Source organism: Carassius auratus, chromosome 32 (assembly GCF_003368295.1).
Source record: "Carassius auratus strain Wakin chromosome 32, ASM336829v1, whole genome shotgun sequence".
NCBI classification, from domain to species: domain Eukaryota; kingdom Metazoa; phylum Chordata; class Actinopteri; order Cypriniformes; family Cyprinidae; genus Carassius; species Carassius auratus.
Window position 1 is genome coordinate 13723147 of NC_039274.1, and position 16183 is coordinate 13739329.

At 36.5% G+C, this 16183-nt stretch overlaps 2 protein-coding genes and 1 long non-coding RNA gene across 3 annotated transcripts; 2 read left to right on the plus strand and 1 right to left on the minus strand.

Moving 5' to 3' along the window:
• The first annotated feature begins 3266 nt into the window (after positions 1–3266).
• LOC113051651 (uncharacterized) lies at positions 3267–4338 on the plus strand. The gene is made up of 2 exons (XR_003276931.1): positions 3267–3370; positions 3456–4338. It is a non-coding gene; the product is annotated as an uncharacterized LOC113051651 (long non-coding RNA).
• Positions 4339–7345: 3007 nt separating this feature from the next.
• LOC113051638 (uncharacterized) lies at positions 7346–9095 on the plus strand. Its single transcript, XM_026215546.1, has 3 exons — positions 7346–7576; positions 7680–7864; positions 8009–9095. The coding sequence occupies exons 1-3, from the start codon at positions 7496–7498 to the stop codon at positions 8781–8783; spliced, it is 1041 nt and encodes a 346-aa protein (XP_026071331.1). The 5' UTR covers positions 7346–7495; the 3' UTR covers positions 8784–9095.
• Positions 9096–10155: 1060 nt separating this feature from the next.
• LOC113052384 (G2/M phase-specific E3 ubiquitin-protein ligase-like) lies at positions 10156–13129 on the minus strand. Its single transcript, XM_026216834.1, has 8 exons — positions 12995–13129; positions 12739–12909; positions 12278–12645; positions 11845–12155; positions 11282–11460; positions 10820–10992; positions 10505–10733; positions 10156–10182 (listed from the first exon to the last, which is right to left on the minus strand). Exons 1-8 carry the CDS (start codon positions 13094–13096, stop codon positions 10156–10158), a joined length of 1560 nt encoding a protein of 519 aa, XP_026072619.1. The 5' UTR covers positions 13097–13129.
• Positions 13130–16183: the final 3054 nt, after the last annotated feature.

Consider the following 16183-nt stretch of genomic DNA (forward strand, 5'->3'; position numbering starts at 1 on the left):
TGATCTTGGCGAATGTGAGGGGGAAGTATTTTCACTCCCGAATGTAGTATTTTACAAATAGTTAATCCCCCATGATTAAAATGCCTCTGGTCACCTGTAAATAAAGTTTTTTTTTTGCCACTAGTTATTGGTCAGTTAGTTAATTAGTTAGAATCATGCATTGATAGGAGTGGTTAAAGGAAGTAAATAAGATGTGTTAAAAAATCTAACCCTTATTTATTCTGTGGAGCTGCCAGTATTGATGTATTAGCATGTCCCAACCAGCAGAAGGTGCTAGAGCCCCAGTTCAGACACATGCCAAGTGAGGAAAACCCTCAGTTCTGCTCAAGCTGATCCTAAATTTTAAATTAAGCTTTTGTATCTACATTTCTATGTATGGCAACCCAGTTGTATTGTTTCCTGTCATTATTTGAAATTGTCCCGAACTTACATGACAAATTTAATTTGTTCATTGTGCCTCCTAAAATGTGCACGATCCAGTTGAAATGTTTTGGTTGTATTTGGTAAAATAACACATTCTAAGACTTCCATCATCCCTGCCTTGAAACTATTTTGTTTCAAATTATTAGACTGTAACACTCTAAAAAATAAAAACCTCTCCAACTCAAAAATTTCTAGTGACTGATTACATCTAAAGTTTTCAATTAACCTAATTTAATTTATAAAATTACATTATTTTGGCCAATTTAAAAATTTAGATGTGATCAGTCAAAAAATAAATTACAGTTGGAAAGGTCTGAATTGTTTTACAATCAATGATTTTATTACTTTATTTGCCTCATCTTGTAAGTGTAAATGATTATAAATTGGAATGACAGTCATTAATTAGGTTGTTATTATTTAGTACATATGGTACACCCTCATTACATTGGCAAATGTTGTTGATAAGGCTTTATATGATAATGCTCCACTTGTGTTCATTGAAGTATGAGACTGACAGAAACAGTGTATGAAAACAGACACAGTTTTCCCAGACTTTTGTATTTTATGCACACAATATAAAATATATCAAAATCTAAATCACAATATTTGATTAACTAACACCGGTTTGACATATCCCAGTCAGTGAGCTGTGATACAAAAACACTTATAGAGAATATGTTGAATATTTTCTGAGAAAATATGATTTATCCAATCTATTTACTTGAACATAAATATGCCATATCATGTCTGATTCTCAAAATTGTCAGTCTAGTCTACACAAAAGTCAAAATGTTTAATATTAAGCGGTACAGAATCATAGAGTGTTACAATAAGTTGCATAGGCCTACGTATTATTTCTATTGTTGTTATTATCCTATGGATGCAAAATGTTGAAGGCACATCCATTCAGTTGTCAGAGAAACAGCGCTAGGGGTTTCAGTCGTCCTTATTAGCAGCTGGGCTGCAGCCCAAATGAACAGAGGCACGCTGTAGGCTACACCAACAAAAGCTGTTTGAGGGGGAAAGAAACAAACTTCCACAGTAGGAAAAAAAAATGGTAGTCAATGGTGCCATCAACTGTTCGGATACCAACATTTTTGGAACCACCGGTCGTTCTGATGCAAGCGCTCGCGGAGTGATATCAGCCATGACTACGGTGTACATTTTAGGACATCCTCAGATCTCAGTCATCAAATGAAAAGGCGTCATGCCTCAGACTAAAAGGCTTCAGTCATCGGACAAAACGGCATCGCGTCTCTGACTGAAAAGCTTCAGGTCTCAGGAAAAACGACGTCAGGTGTCAGGTCTCATACAATTAACGTTAGGCATCAGACGAAACAGACTCAGAAAAAAAGGCATCAGACGAAACGGACTCAGACAAAAAGTCATCAAACGAAAAGGACTCAGGTGGAGAATCGCGTTGCCCCGCCCCATGTGACGTCACACGCACGCCGTTCACAGGAAGTAGTAATGGTTGATTGATGGCAAAAGGAGGTAAGCAGCGTCTGATATTTAATATTTTATTCAAATGTTACACTAATTAAGTTATATAGGGAAGAGAACATGCTTTTCGAGAGTATTGTGTGCACGTTTAAGAAGTTAGTTAGCCATATTGCAACTAGCCAGCTTTTATTTTGGCCAAGTAGTAAAATTACCCTTACGAAAAAAAACATGATTTTACTATCAAAAACCACAAATAAATAAATAAATAAATAAATAAATAAAACACATGGTCGATATAGTTAAATCATGGTATCCACAGATTAACCATGGTTTTGCTACTCACCATAGTTTAACCATGGTGTTTGTAGTAAAACTGTGGTTATACAAATGGTACGTTAATCATTACACTAAAAAAACAATGTTACTACACTTTTACTATAATAAAACCACAATGCATTAAATATAGAAAAACTGTTGTTTCATCTCATAAATAATTATAACAATTATACGTATAAAACTTATACTTATTTAACTTTATAATGGTTTATAAGTCTTATATCGTGACATTATTTATTTAAAATATATACAGTATCTTACTATCTTATTGATATTACAATAAATATTGTTAAAATCAAAAGTGCCATATTACACATTCATCTAATCAGATATTTGATATGTTGGTTGTTTAAGGAAAAATAATATTTTTATTTTCATTATTATTGTTGTAATTATGTATAGTGGTATTTGCCTGCTTTGAGTAAAGTAACAAAACAACAATGCCAAGATATGAGACTTGTATTATATCTAAGGGAAACATTCTATTGTAAGTTAAGTGGATGCATTATATTCATTGCGTATTATAAATCATAATCTTAAATGCTATAACCACAAATAAGTAAACATTATAACACATTAAAACTGTTGTTATGATTACTCATGAGATGATATGACATATTACAAAGTTTTTTTTCTAATACATTATGCATTCATCATAATGCCATAAGAATTCTCTTATAATTTGTTTTAAATACGGGCTTCATAGGAAGTGTTACCGTTAAGTTTAATCGATAATGTACTTCTTCACTGATGTTATACAATATCCTTATACAAATGGAAAAAAAATGTTTACAGCATCTAATGCTTTTATCTTGGAGTGAAACACAACTAAGAAGATGAATAAAATCAAGTGAGCCACAGAGATGGCATCGTCCAAGAGCACAGGCATGTATTTTTCTTTTTTCTGCATTGGTAAGAAAACTATTAACTCAAAGAAAGTATATGTAAACATTTAAACATCATATACTAATAATGAACAAGAGTGCAGATTAAGTAACAAATATATAAATGAAAACCACCCAAGATCAGTAAACAATCTTTAACTATTACTGTATTCATTTTATATTAAGGGAGTTCATCCAGAGGCAGCGAGTGAACTTTGTGTCCTGAAACCAGAATCAGTTGGGAAGAATGGAACCAAGTCTACCCAATTAAAAGGCTTACACAGGTAATTCACAACTCTGTTTGTGTGTGTGTGCGCACAGCTATAGCTTAATGTCTTCATGACTCATCATTTGTGTTCATTTCTTTAGGTCCCCTTCCAGATGCTGATGTCTTGGCTTCTGGTGCAAAACTACGTCAGATTAATCCCAAGCCTTTGCTGCCGCAAATACTTGAGGGCATTTCAAAAGTAGAGTTGTACCTCTTGGCAGTCCACTTTCATTCCAGTGTCCCCGTATAGCTGCAGGTGTTCCTGATCTTAATTTCCCCCCACTACCTGTGCTTGGTTTTCAGTTTGGCTGTAATTTTAAATTTGGCCAGACGGACGAGTGCATGATCCATCTGAAACATTCGTTTGGACTAGTGGAGGTAAAAAGCACCTCTGCTGAAAACATTGCTCAGGTTCCATTTATGAAAATTCAAAGAGGACTAGCCAAACTTAAAGAGACCCATAAGTACTACTGGCAGGTACAAGGTCAGACTGCAGTGACTGGTCTACACTGGTGTGACTTTGTGACTGACACACAATCAGATTTCATAATACAGATGATCTGGCGAGATGATGCCTTCATAACATCAATGAAAGTACTGTTATAACGTTTATCTGGATGTGTATCTTTCAGTGGTATGAATGGACAGATTCTGTTCATATTATAGTATGAACCTAAGATTTATTTTTACATTCATAGTAAATATATACTTTATGTAGTTGAGTAGTATGTAGCATATTTTGTAGTAGATCTTTGATAACATATTAGATACATCACAAATTATAACAATAAATATATTGTACTTGCTATTAATTAGATAAATGTACATACCAAGGTGAATACTTTTTGTATGAAATCTTCTGTAATGTATATGATATGCATATTCTTTTACTACTTGCGTATATTTACATTTGATACATTGTGTGATATAACAAAGAAGATTTTTTTCATGAGTTATTATAAAAATACTTTTCATTGTCAACTATTTCATTGTGTCTGTGAAATTATTTTCAGGGACATTTTATTTAAATAATTTCATTATACAAAATATACAATTTTACATTACAATAAAAAAAGGAAAAACACATTTAATGGTGGTAGGTATGCATTGCAACTAACTGAAAAGGTAAAAAAATGTAATAAATAAAAAACTACTATCAAATGTTAACACTGTAACACTACTATTGTAATAATATAGATTCACTGCTCAAGAAACATTGGTCCCTGATAATAAACCATAAAACAGCAATTATGCCAGATCTGATTAATTCTTCCTGACAAGGTGAGTGGCACAACAGAATCCCAGATGTGTATTTCCTTGACCCTTCGAATCACTCTTTCCACCAGAAGTCTGAGGCGTGCAGTGGTCCTGTGTTTTTTCACAGTCCTGTTTGCTGAACTGCTTGGCACATTTGAAAGGTGGAATGATCCGTCTAGCACCAATACTGGAGAGCATATATTCAATAGTGAACCCCTTGTCTGCCATAACCACATCTCCACTGCACCACACAGAGCTACCCCAACCAGACCTTTGAATGTGGTAGTGCACTTATAACTTCAGAGTGGAGTTTCAGTGATGTAGGGCTTTCACAGCAGATTTCTGTACAGTCCAGGATGACATGCAGGTTTTGATTGAACGAACAGTAATTCTCTGGCATGGAGGAGCTTATTTGTTGCCTGGAAATCTAAATGGGTAGTGAATCCAGGTAATCGTCCTGCTCAGCATAGCCACGCTTACCCAGAAAATGTCAGCGATAACTTGATTGACTGAAACAAACAAATATATATTTAATTATAAGACAGAACCATTGTATTTACAAAATCATTTAATTCAACAACTGGTGTTAGACTCATACAGGTATGTTATAATTAGACCAAGATTTCAATCTAATAACTTGAAAGAATTTGCTTTACCAAGACGTAAAGTGACCATGGTTTTATTATAGTAAAAGTGTAGTAACATGTTTTTTTAGTGTAATGATTAACGTACCATTTGTATACCCACAGTTTTACCACAAACACCATGGTTAAACTATGGTGAGTAGCAAAACCATGGTTAATCTGTGGATACCATGATTTAATTTTGTGTGTGTGTGGTTTTTTTTATATATAGTAAAATCATGTTTTTTTCGTAAGGGTAATTTTACTACTTGGCCAAAATAAAAGCTGGCTAGTTGCAATATGGCTAACTAACTTTTTAAACGTGCACACAAGACTCTCGAAAAGCATGTTCTCTTTCCTATATAACTTAATTAGTGTAACATTTGAATAAAACTGTTAAAATATAAAATATCAGACGCTGCTTACCTCCTTTTGCCATCAATCAACCATTACTACTTCCTGTGAACGGCGTGCGTGTGACGTCACATGGGGCGGGGCAACGCGATTCTCCACCTGAGTCCTTTTCGTTTGATGACTTTTTGTCTGAGTCCGTTTCGTCTGATGACTTTTTTTCGGAGTCTGTTTCGTCTGATGCCTAACGTTAATTGTATGAGACCTGACACCTGACGTCGTTTTTCCTGAGACCTGAAGCTTTTCAGTCAGAGACGCGATGCCGTTTTGTCCGATGACTGAAGCCTTTTAGTCTGAGGCATGACGCCTTTTCATTTGATGACTGAGATCTGAGGATGTCCTAAAATGTACACCGTACATGACGATTTTGTAATCTGTCTTGTTGCCTGGAGATAAGTAAAATGGAGTCGGAAATATCGCAAGCCATTTTAACATTTAAAAGTTAAGTTTGACTATCCGGAATTAACATTGTAGATATCACCAACGTCTTTCTGACTAGTCGTAATTACATTTTGGATAGTTGGAATTTTAATTCAAGATATCTGTAACGTAATTGTGACTAGTCGAAACGACCGATAGAGATATCTATAATGCAGTTTTGACTAGGCAAAACTGAATTACAGATATCTGCAATGACGTCATTGAAAACGACATTTAACTCGTCACACATCTTAAATGACAATTGCAGATATCTGTAATTCAGTTTTGCCTAGGCAGAATGAAAGTTAAAGATATCTCAAACGTCATTATCACTAGTGTAAATTTTTGTGCATGACGTTGCTCTATTTTAGATATCCATAAATACGCAATTTCCCTTAAATGGGAAGGGGATAATTTCCTTATTTCTATGAACAGAAGAAGAAAGAAGCAGTCATGGCGTTGGCTGTAATCGAAAAAAACACCAGAAAATGGCATGAAATTCAACGAGCCCTCACACAGGGGATTTGTGGAGAGAGAGAACGTCGTTCTATTGAAAACTGTGAAAGAAATCTCGGAAGAATTGAGCATTTGCTATCACCAGACACAAACAATGAACTCAAAAGCAGTTTGGCTCAACTGAAAACTCTAATAGACGCAAATTTCCATGCTGGGGAAGAGAGACGTTTCTCTGTCAGGCGCATTAGTTCAGGTGAGTCTATCACTATATTCATGTTTTATCATATGTATTAACATTAAAGGGGAAGTCCGTTTTTAACATCTATGGTTTTCAGAGGAACACGTGAATGCTTCACTTTGCGCGGAATGTTTAAACCCAGACCACTACTCTACTAACTTTTTTATATAGAAGAATATATGATCATTTAACATGGGCCATGTTAAATTATCATATATTCTTCTGCCATAAACAGTATAGAAACCATGAAATAATTAGACCACCATTTACTTGCATTAAGCAACTCTATTGTTATTTTTATAATTAGCATTAATATAATTGTTATATAATGTATTGCCACACTTATATAGCCTATGTGAAATATATTCTCAGAAAACTGTACACCACTGTTATGTCCACTGGTCACAGCAATAAATATTTGGAATTCCACAAGTCTCTCCATTTCCAGTGTATCTATTCTATTCATTAACAATATGCTATATCAGTGCATGTATGAGAATTGGTATGATGATAAATTACAAAAAATAAACAGTCCAATGCTGCTTAAACGCTTAAACTTAGTTGACTTTTTCTTTTTGTAGGGAGAAGAGGCCGACCAGCCATTGATGTTACCAGAGAACACATTGAATTTCTGCTGAAGCAAGGCCATACAATTTCAAAAACTGCTGAAATACTGGGATGCTCCTCATCATTTTTGTACAAGAAGTCAAAGTTGTTGGGTATACCTGTTAGAAGTATGCTGTCTGCAATAGATGATGGTGAACTAGAACAACATGTGAGGCAACTTCAGAGCCAATATCCTAATTCTGGAAATGAGGTAATTGGAGCTCTTCATCTTTAGGCTGTATTTAATTCACATTTGTGTGCTATTGTTTTGTGAATATCATGCCAATTTAGATATTTTGACAAATCTGTTGCAGATGATAAGAGCCCTGTTGCGTGCACAGGGTGTGCTTGTTACACGGTCCAGGGTGCGTGAGATGTTGACACGGGTCAATCCTACTGCTGCTGCAAGGAGATGGAGCCAGACAGTTGCAAGACGTGTTTACCATGTACCTTACCCCAATAGTTTGTGGCACATTGATGGGAACATGCGTCTCATAAGGTTATTATTACCATACTTGTCATACTTTTTTAATATTTTGAAAATAACTTCAGCAAGTAAAAAAAGTTTACAGCTATATTGTTTCCAGACGACTGTCAATTGTATTATAATCTTCAAGTAATATTTGTTTTTCAACCTTTCTAGATGGGGTTTTGTGATTCATGGTGCAATTGATGGATACTCCCGTCTGATTACTTACCTCAACTGCAGCACAGACAATCGTGCCACAACAGTGCTTTCTCAGTTTTTGAAAGCAACATGCCTCTATGCCCTACCATCAAGAGTCAGATCTGACCATGGTGGTGAAAACATCCTTGTGGCTTTATTCATGCATCTAGTTCAAGGACTTGAACACAGAGGATTCATAACCGGACGATCAGTTCACAATCAGAGAATTGAACGCCTTTGGCGTGATGTATTTTTGCATGTGTTGCAGCACTTTTACCTTATGTTCTACTCCTTAGAGGATTCAGAGGTTCTAAACCCAGATGATGATGTCCACAGACTTTCACTGCATATTGTTTATCTTCCTGAGATTCAAAAAAGACTGGAGCAGTTTAGACAGGCCTGGAACCTCCATCCGTTGCGAACAGAAAATAATCACACACCATCTCAACTCTGGACAGAGGGTATGCTCAAAAACATTGCAACAGACAGCACAGCTGTCAACAATGTCTTTGGGGAAAATCCCTACAGCGACCAAAACATTGATGCCATCCTAGCACAGTATGGAATTCAAACACTGCCTACACTTGATGAGGAAGAGTTCCCAGCTGTTAATGTAGAGCCACCTCAACTCATCCTCACTCAGCAACAACAGACATCTGTACACAATGCAATCCAACACCTTTCTGATCTAAAGTTAAAATATCAGGCTTGCTGTACTGCTATTATCAGTATTTTGCAAACACAGGTATAGTCCAATTCCAAGCCCAGAGACAAAAGTTAATTGGCTGCATCTATTATCCAGGACTGAAAGACATTAAGTTTAAACCTCTTTAAGTTTTATTTTCTGTTAAAATAAGGTGGTATGGGCAGTGCAGCTGATGGAGCTAATGCCAGGTATGCTAGATTTAGCACACTTTTGGTGCTGTGTTATGTTTTTTTTTTGTAGTACTGTTGGCTGACAATATTTGTATTGTTCCTTTCTACTCCCATTGTGTTATAATTTGTAGAAAAAGTGGAAAAGCATCTAATTAGTATGAATGAGATTTAAAATGTTGAACAAAACTCTTAATGTATTAAAAATTGTAAACATCTTAAGGTTTAAATGGAATATTAGTTAAAAGACAAGATTTAAAAATGCATGAAAAAGAAAATTCAATATGAATCCTTGGAAAAATGGAGAAGGATCCAACTATTTTGAATGGGGATTGAAAAGATGAATAAAAAAAGATGAATAAACTGGTAATGTATGAAAAACATAGAATGTTTAATGGCTTGAATGAGAATTTTAGATTAACAGTGGAGGAGAGAGGTTTAACTGCCAAAAACACCCTAACTTCAATCCACTAATCGGAACAGAGACCAAGTCGTGATGGGGACAGGTTATTATGATAAGCAGTTGAGGTTGACATCCAGCCAGACTTTTTGTTTGCCTTCTCTGTATTCATTAACATGTACATTAACCAAACATACTGGCTGTTATGAGTGATTTCAAACTCACTGAATTAGAAGCCCAATAATTTCTTACAGTTGGTTAATAAAGGATATCTAATTCATTAGATCAACCTCAGTGTCGTCATAGTAAACATGAACTATAAGCCCAATATGTGTCTCATAAAATCTAAAGAAAAAAAATACATTTTCAAAACAAATAAGATATATAAACATAACTTAAATAATAATAAAAAAAAAAACTACACAAGTTTGAGCTAGCTCAAAAAGCTCAATATTGAATAACCGCCATCAACTGAATCGAACTGTTACTCATGCAAAATGAACAGGATTACTGCACCTAAATTTTTTGTTGAAGTGAGTTGCTTCAACAGCATTCTGTTCAATAACTTTCAAGCAGAAACACAGCTCAAGTGAAAACTGAATTTCCATTAATACGTTTTACACACAGTGACATCATGCAAGTCCAAAGGTTGGAGCTTGCAAAATTCCCTCAATCATGTGTTGTTGGAAGGCTTCATAGGAAGAGTGCAGTGGCAGGCGGAGTACAAGAATACAAGTATTTGCTTCTGGGAAGATTCTGTTGCCCTCATGAAGGAACTGAATTTGTGGACGGTGTGGAAATCCCAGTGGAGGCACTGTTGAAGCACCAGATGTAAACTCCAATACCTTCTCTAGGGTGACTGGACTGCATTCTCCTTCTGTAACACAAGAAAGTGGTGAGAAACACGCATGTTGATTTTATGTTAAGGCCACAACGTCTAGCCCTAACCTTTTGTATGCGTTACTTTGGAGCAATTTGCACGCTGACAGAGGACCACAAAAGCCTCAGTCAAGTACATTTTTGGTAAAATATTACAACACAATATGAAAAAAAGTTTAGGGGAGCTACCCACGTTCAAACAACCAGACTTCACAATGTCACTTCAACTATTGCATTTCAGCATTAATTTTCCTGCCAACTAGGACAACATAAGGACCACTAATAATGATATTTATGAAGTCTGTTATTATAACTTGTACAATAAATAGCATGCCTTCAATATCAATTAACCAGTCACGCCAAAAGCATATTGTCATGTTTTCTCGGTCTCTCCTGTTGCTGCCTTGCACAGAGAAGTCCACATCAAATAAAGTGCATAGGTCCTTCGCCTGCAGTGGAATCTCCTCACTGACAAACATGTTGTAGAACACTGCCGGATTCTTCCTCAGCTCCTCCAGTAAACCAAGTGTTTTTAACCCCTCAACAAACCTATAAAAACATTTTAGAATGTGTGAATCGTCCTGGGCAAATGACGGTTTCTTTTTTCAGACAGGTAAGAGAGGTGAGGCACTTACTGGTCCAGGGCAGTCGCCAATCTTCCATTGACGAAGAAGTTTGCAGCTGACTGGACAAGGGAGTCCTTCTCCTCCAGGCTGGACACATGTCTTAAGGCACCTATAATGCTGAGACTATCTGCTGCCTCTGCAATTGCACTGTTCGCCTCTCGGACTGTTGTTGCTTCCTGTATCTAAAAAGACAGACAGAGAGAAAAAAAAAAAAAAAAAAAAAAAAAAAAGATAATGAGTGGCTTGTAAAGACACCTTCCCTATATAAATTAGATGTTTAAGCAATAAAGCACTCGTGTTCATGAGAATGTTCATAGATATCCTCATGGCTGTGGTTTGGCCGCAGCCATGAGGCTGAAGGCCAAGTGACACAGGTAACCTGAACACGTTTGAAGCGATTCATAAATAATAGAAAATAAGGCTGTGTCACTGTACTGTACATTCAATGTATAACAACTTTCTCCTGCTTACTTTTATTAACTGCTCCCTGAAAGCATGGTCACAAACTTCATCCACCATGGCCGGTGGTGTTGGTATCCCACAGATTTGATTGAAAAGTCTTTCGGAAAAGAAATGTGGACCGACTCCTCCATGGACCACACACACAGCAATCATTTTTGCCACCCACATGTACAGTTTAGTCTGCAAAGCTAAAATGAAAGAAATAACAGTAAAATATTGCTCTGCTGTAATGCTTGTTAATTTAACACCTTAAAATGCTATGATTAATATTAGTGCTACTACAAATAACTTTTTATTGCACATTTCAAAACATGTTTCAAAAAGGTGATTCAGTACATTAAAGAAATTAAGAATCATGGAAAAATCCTAACCAAGAGTTAACAAATTAAGGCAAAATAACTAAACAAAAGACGATACAGACAAACACATGAAGAAACCTGCCCAATACATAAAACAAACAGAATAAACAAATCAGACAGGAGAAATAAGGGAGCAATCATGTTTCAGTGATGTACATTTCTAGAATTGTGCCAGTTGAAGGAGTACAGTCCTAAGAATTTGGGCTTCCCTACCTTGAGTATCAAGAGACAACTGCCGGTCTTTCTCGTGTCCCTCAAAGATATTTGACTGGTGGACGGCCCTCATCAACAGCCTTAGGTACTCTCTTGTCGGGCCGCCTTCATCAACTGCCCCTTCACCATTGTCATCTTCATCCACAAAAACAACATCCAATTTTGCTTCAGGGTTGAAGAACCTACGCTTGAATGCCCGCAGGCTACAAAGTAAAACATTATCCCTGCACACATTTATTTGGTTGCTTGTTGGACAGAATCTCCCATCAACTTTGCTGACCATTTTTTTCAATATGGTCTGTAGATCAATCCTGCAAACAAAGAAGTTCATGCATTTTATTTTAACCACCTGATTAAATGTAAAATGATATAGAAAATGAAACCTCTACATACACTAGAAAAATATAAAATCAAGTTAATGAGAAAAACTCACTCATCCACAGGTCCTCCGAGGTGATGTGTTGATACAGGAGGCTGATTCTGTGAAACCGACTCATCTTGTTCATCAAGAATAATGATTGGTTCTTGGACAGATGAAGGAGAGAGTGATGGTTCATCATAAAGAGTCAGGATTTCTTGTGGTTGTGAGAACAGAGTGAGCGGTGGCTGGGTGGAGGGCTCAGGCAGCAGAGGGCGGGTGGAGGGCTCAGGCAGCAGAGGGCGGGTGGGGGGCTCAGGCAGCAGAGGGCGGGTGGGGGGCTCAGAGAGACTTGGCTGGGTGGAGGTCTCAGACAGTGATGACTGACCGTGAGATGTATGGTGTAGGGCATAAGCTCCATTTTGTTGATCTGAGAGAATTTCCTGAAGACAAACATGCATAATACATGAGCTTGCACAAATCAAAACACATTCAGTTTTCATTCGAGTCAGGAAATAAAAATGCAACACATTTACCTGTACATCCTTATTTGAAAACCAAAGCACATATAGAGTTGAGGATGCTTTAATGCCATGATCCATTATTGACCCGGAGGAACTACTCTCAACTGATCTTGATGATGCAGCTTCTTGCACCACAAAGATTTCACTGGCAATATCATCTTGTCCCACAAAGTCAAACAAGATCTAAAAAGATGTGAAAGTCAAGTTTTACAACCCATTGAACCACTGAGAAGACACTTGATATTTTCTTAAGCTGAACACACATCACCTGGATTGGCTCTGACAAACGGAATTTCCTCATATTGGTGTGTCCATTTGGATATTTAAATTTGATCAACACCCCATCTGAGGGTTCCTCACATGCAGACATTCGCTGACGTCTTGCCTCAATAGCCTGAAATGTGATCTCATAAAAAAAAAAAAACCAAAAAAAAAAAAAAAAAACCCCTTTCGCTAGTTTATCAAACTATTTTATTATAGACAAACCTTTTGACGTCTTTCCTCACAAGCCTGATAGACTAGTTTCTTCCTCTCCTATTAAAATACCACATTAAAATGTACACATGCATTATGTAAGAGAACGTAAACCATACATAAAACTTGGAAGCATTACCTTCTCCTGATCCACCAACAAACTTGTATTATACTCCTGGTCTTGCTGGGCACGTATTGCTCGCCATTCTTGAAGAGCCTAAAGCAAAAAAAAAAATAAATAAATAAATAAAATAGAATAAAAAAGGCATTGATCACAAATCACCATTAAATAGTAGGCTACAGGCACATAAAATTAATAAATACTATTCTATACGGTGTCAAAATTGGTTACCTGATTTGCAACCACACTTTGAGCTTGGGTACTCTCAGCCACAGGCGTGGTCTCATCTTGTACCGCAGCAATTGAGAGTGGTGGGAATGAATTTATGGATATGGCAGAGGATGTGGATGCCACCTGGTAGTACACAGAAAATCCAAATGATTTCACCTTCAGCAATAGAACACACACTCATAGTGGACAAAAAACACACATATACACATCCAGTCTAGCTTTTAAATGTTTTATATATATATATATATATATATATATATATATATATACACACATACATACACACACACACACACACCACTCATCACTACAAAATTCATAGTGGACATAAAATGGACCTGATCTGAAACCACTTGTGAGGTCTCATCTACTGCTGGAGCTGCGAGTGGTGGGAATGAATTCAGGGACATGGCAGAGGGTGGTGATGTTACCTGAGCATAGAGAGGGTAACTTCAGTTATAGGTATAGACATTACAGAGAACACATTTATATGATTGTAGTATGATATAAATCCCTGTGTATAATTCCATACCTGCAACACAGTGGCTCGTGGCACGATGTAAAGCCTGCTTTTACCAACAACAGCTTTAAGTTCCTTCACAGAACTAACTTGCAATTTCTGGATCTTGCGTCCTTTGCCTGTCCTTGCCAATTCAAAGCCTACCAAATTTAAACTGATGCGAGGGTAGCTTTGGCAAACAAAGTTGTTTAATTCAGATAAACTCCAGTTTAACCCAATCTTTGAGTTGGTTCGTCCGGCCTCCATTGACTCGTGCACAGGTTTTCCTAAGAATGGAAGTGTAAACATCAGTATAATCGGTTCCTAGTGGCAAAGTAACATTCATTAGTTGCTACAAGATCTTTCAGGACTCATATTTTCAGACATAAATCACAGTGTTGCCAAACCCCAAAAGTAGATGTGTGACTACCACAGTTAACCTAAAATCATTTGTGTTTCTACCAAGTTTACAGCTTTGAAACTAAACGAACCCTACACTCCTAAGAAAATTGCATATGACAGAAGAAAGAGCCTGGTCTCACTCACACGGCAATCACACATTTGACCATATGTGAAAGAACATTAACATACAATATACGGTGTAGCTTACGGTCTGAATTCACCACCCAGATCTTCACACTAACCATAACCACCATTGACTAACTTCAGATAGCTGATGCAAAAGGATTCATTGGGAGGTATTCCTGGACACTTTCAAAGTGACGCCTTGGCATGAGAAAGTGTTGTATAGGTGTAACTATTAAAATGGCTACATGGAAACTTATGGAAATGCATCAGAGAGTAGACTTCTCTACAATATTTCTTTAAAACAAATGCTAAGTGTATTAATAGTTTCCCAATTCCCAATTTCCCAATATAGACACAGTATAACAAATCGGACCATACAGGCTCAAGCGAACATAAAATCCAAAGCAGCTCATTCCATAGCTTTCTTTGCAAGAAGGTTAGATAATAAGGTGTAAAAGTAAATAACACAATTCTTATCTGCTTCAATCTCATGTTTACCTAATCCATGTTTAGCCAGTTCCTCAAGTTCTATTGTGGGGGGCAGAAAACCATTATCTGGCCCTGGAAGGAGGAAAAGTTTTGCTTGCCAAATAGGGTTTTCCCTGCGGCCACCAGATCCTTCTGTAAAACACAAATACATAATGGTCAGCAGTGATTCTTGGTTAAAATGTTCCTGTGCGCCTATTTATGAGAGAGATTCACACTAATACACTTTAATAATGATGCTGACATGCATGATATTCTGGTGATTTTAAATGTACAAGACTATCTATGAAACTTTCCATGTTATCATGTCATGGAAGCTGATCTTTAAACACAATTTTTTTTTGTTTCAGACTCAAACAATAGGGGAGACTTTTATTCTTATGAAGATGTTATTGAACTATATGGTTTAAATGCATCAAAACAGAACTACATTAAGCTTACAAAGACTATTTGAATATGAATGTCCCTCAACTATAACTCATATATATATATATATATATATATCTTATGATTTACAGTTATTATTGTCATCACTTCAAAAAAAATCCCCTCCAATAAAAAAGCTTTACGTTTTATAAATGTAATCTTTAGTTTTTCCTTTTCTATGTATCCCCACGTCCATGGTTCTGTATTCAGTAAAAAAAAAAAAAAAAAAAAAACGTGGGGTAGCCACATACTGTGCTAACAAAAAAAAAAACGTCTTTTAGGCAAACTCGTTGTACACGAACAATGTTTTCAATACTCGAGTTCATGTGTAGGGACCCTTATAATACTACAAGCAAAGTGTCATGTTGTGTCGAGCCTTCTTGATATTTAAAAAAAACCCAGCCATTTAATGTGTATTTGCAGTAGTTCTAGCCCCTAGCGAACCCATTCAAAAAGTCATTAGACCGTGAAGACAGTCAATCTTAAAAGTACAGTTTTTGTCGTCAATATCATTTTAAATGAACGTTTGACTCCAGTACATTCACACAAAGACCCTATAATACATTTTGGCAACTGTTTTGCTTCAAGTTATTAAACAACTACCCCGAACTTCTGATAGCACATTAGCAAATATGATGTTAAAAAAGAAAAAATACCTCGAACACGATGTATTCGCCGGCGAAATAGTCGTC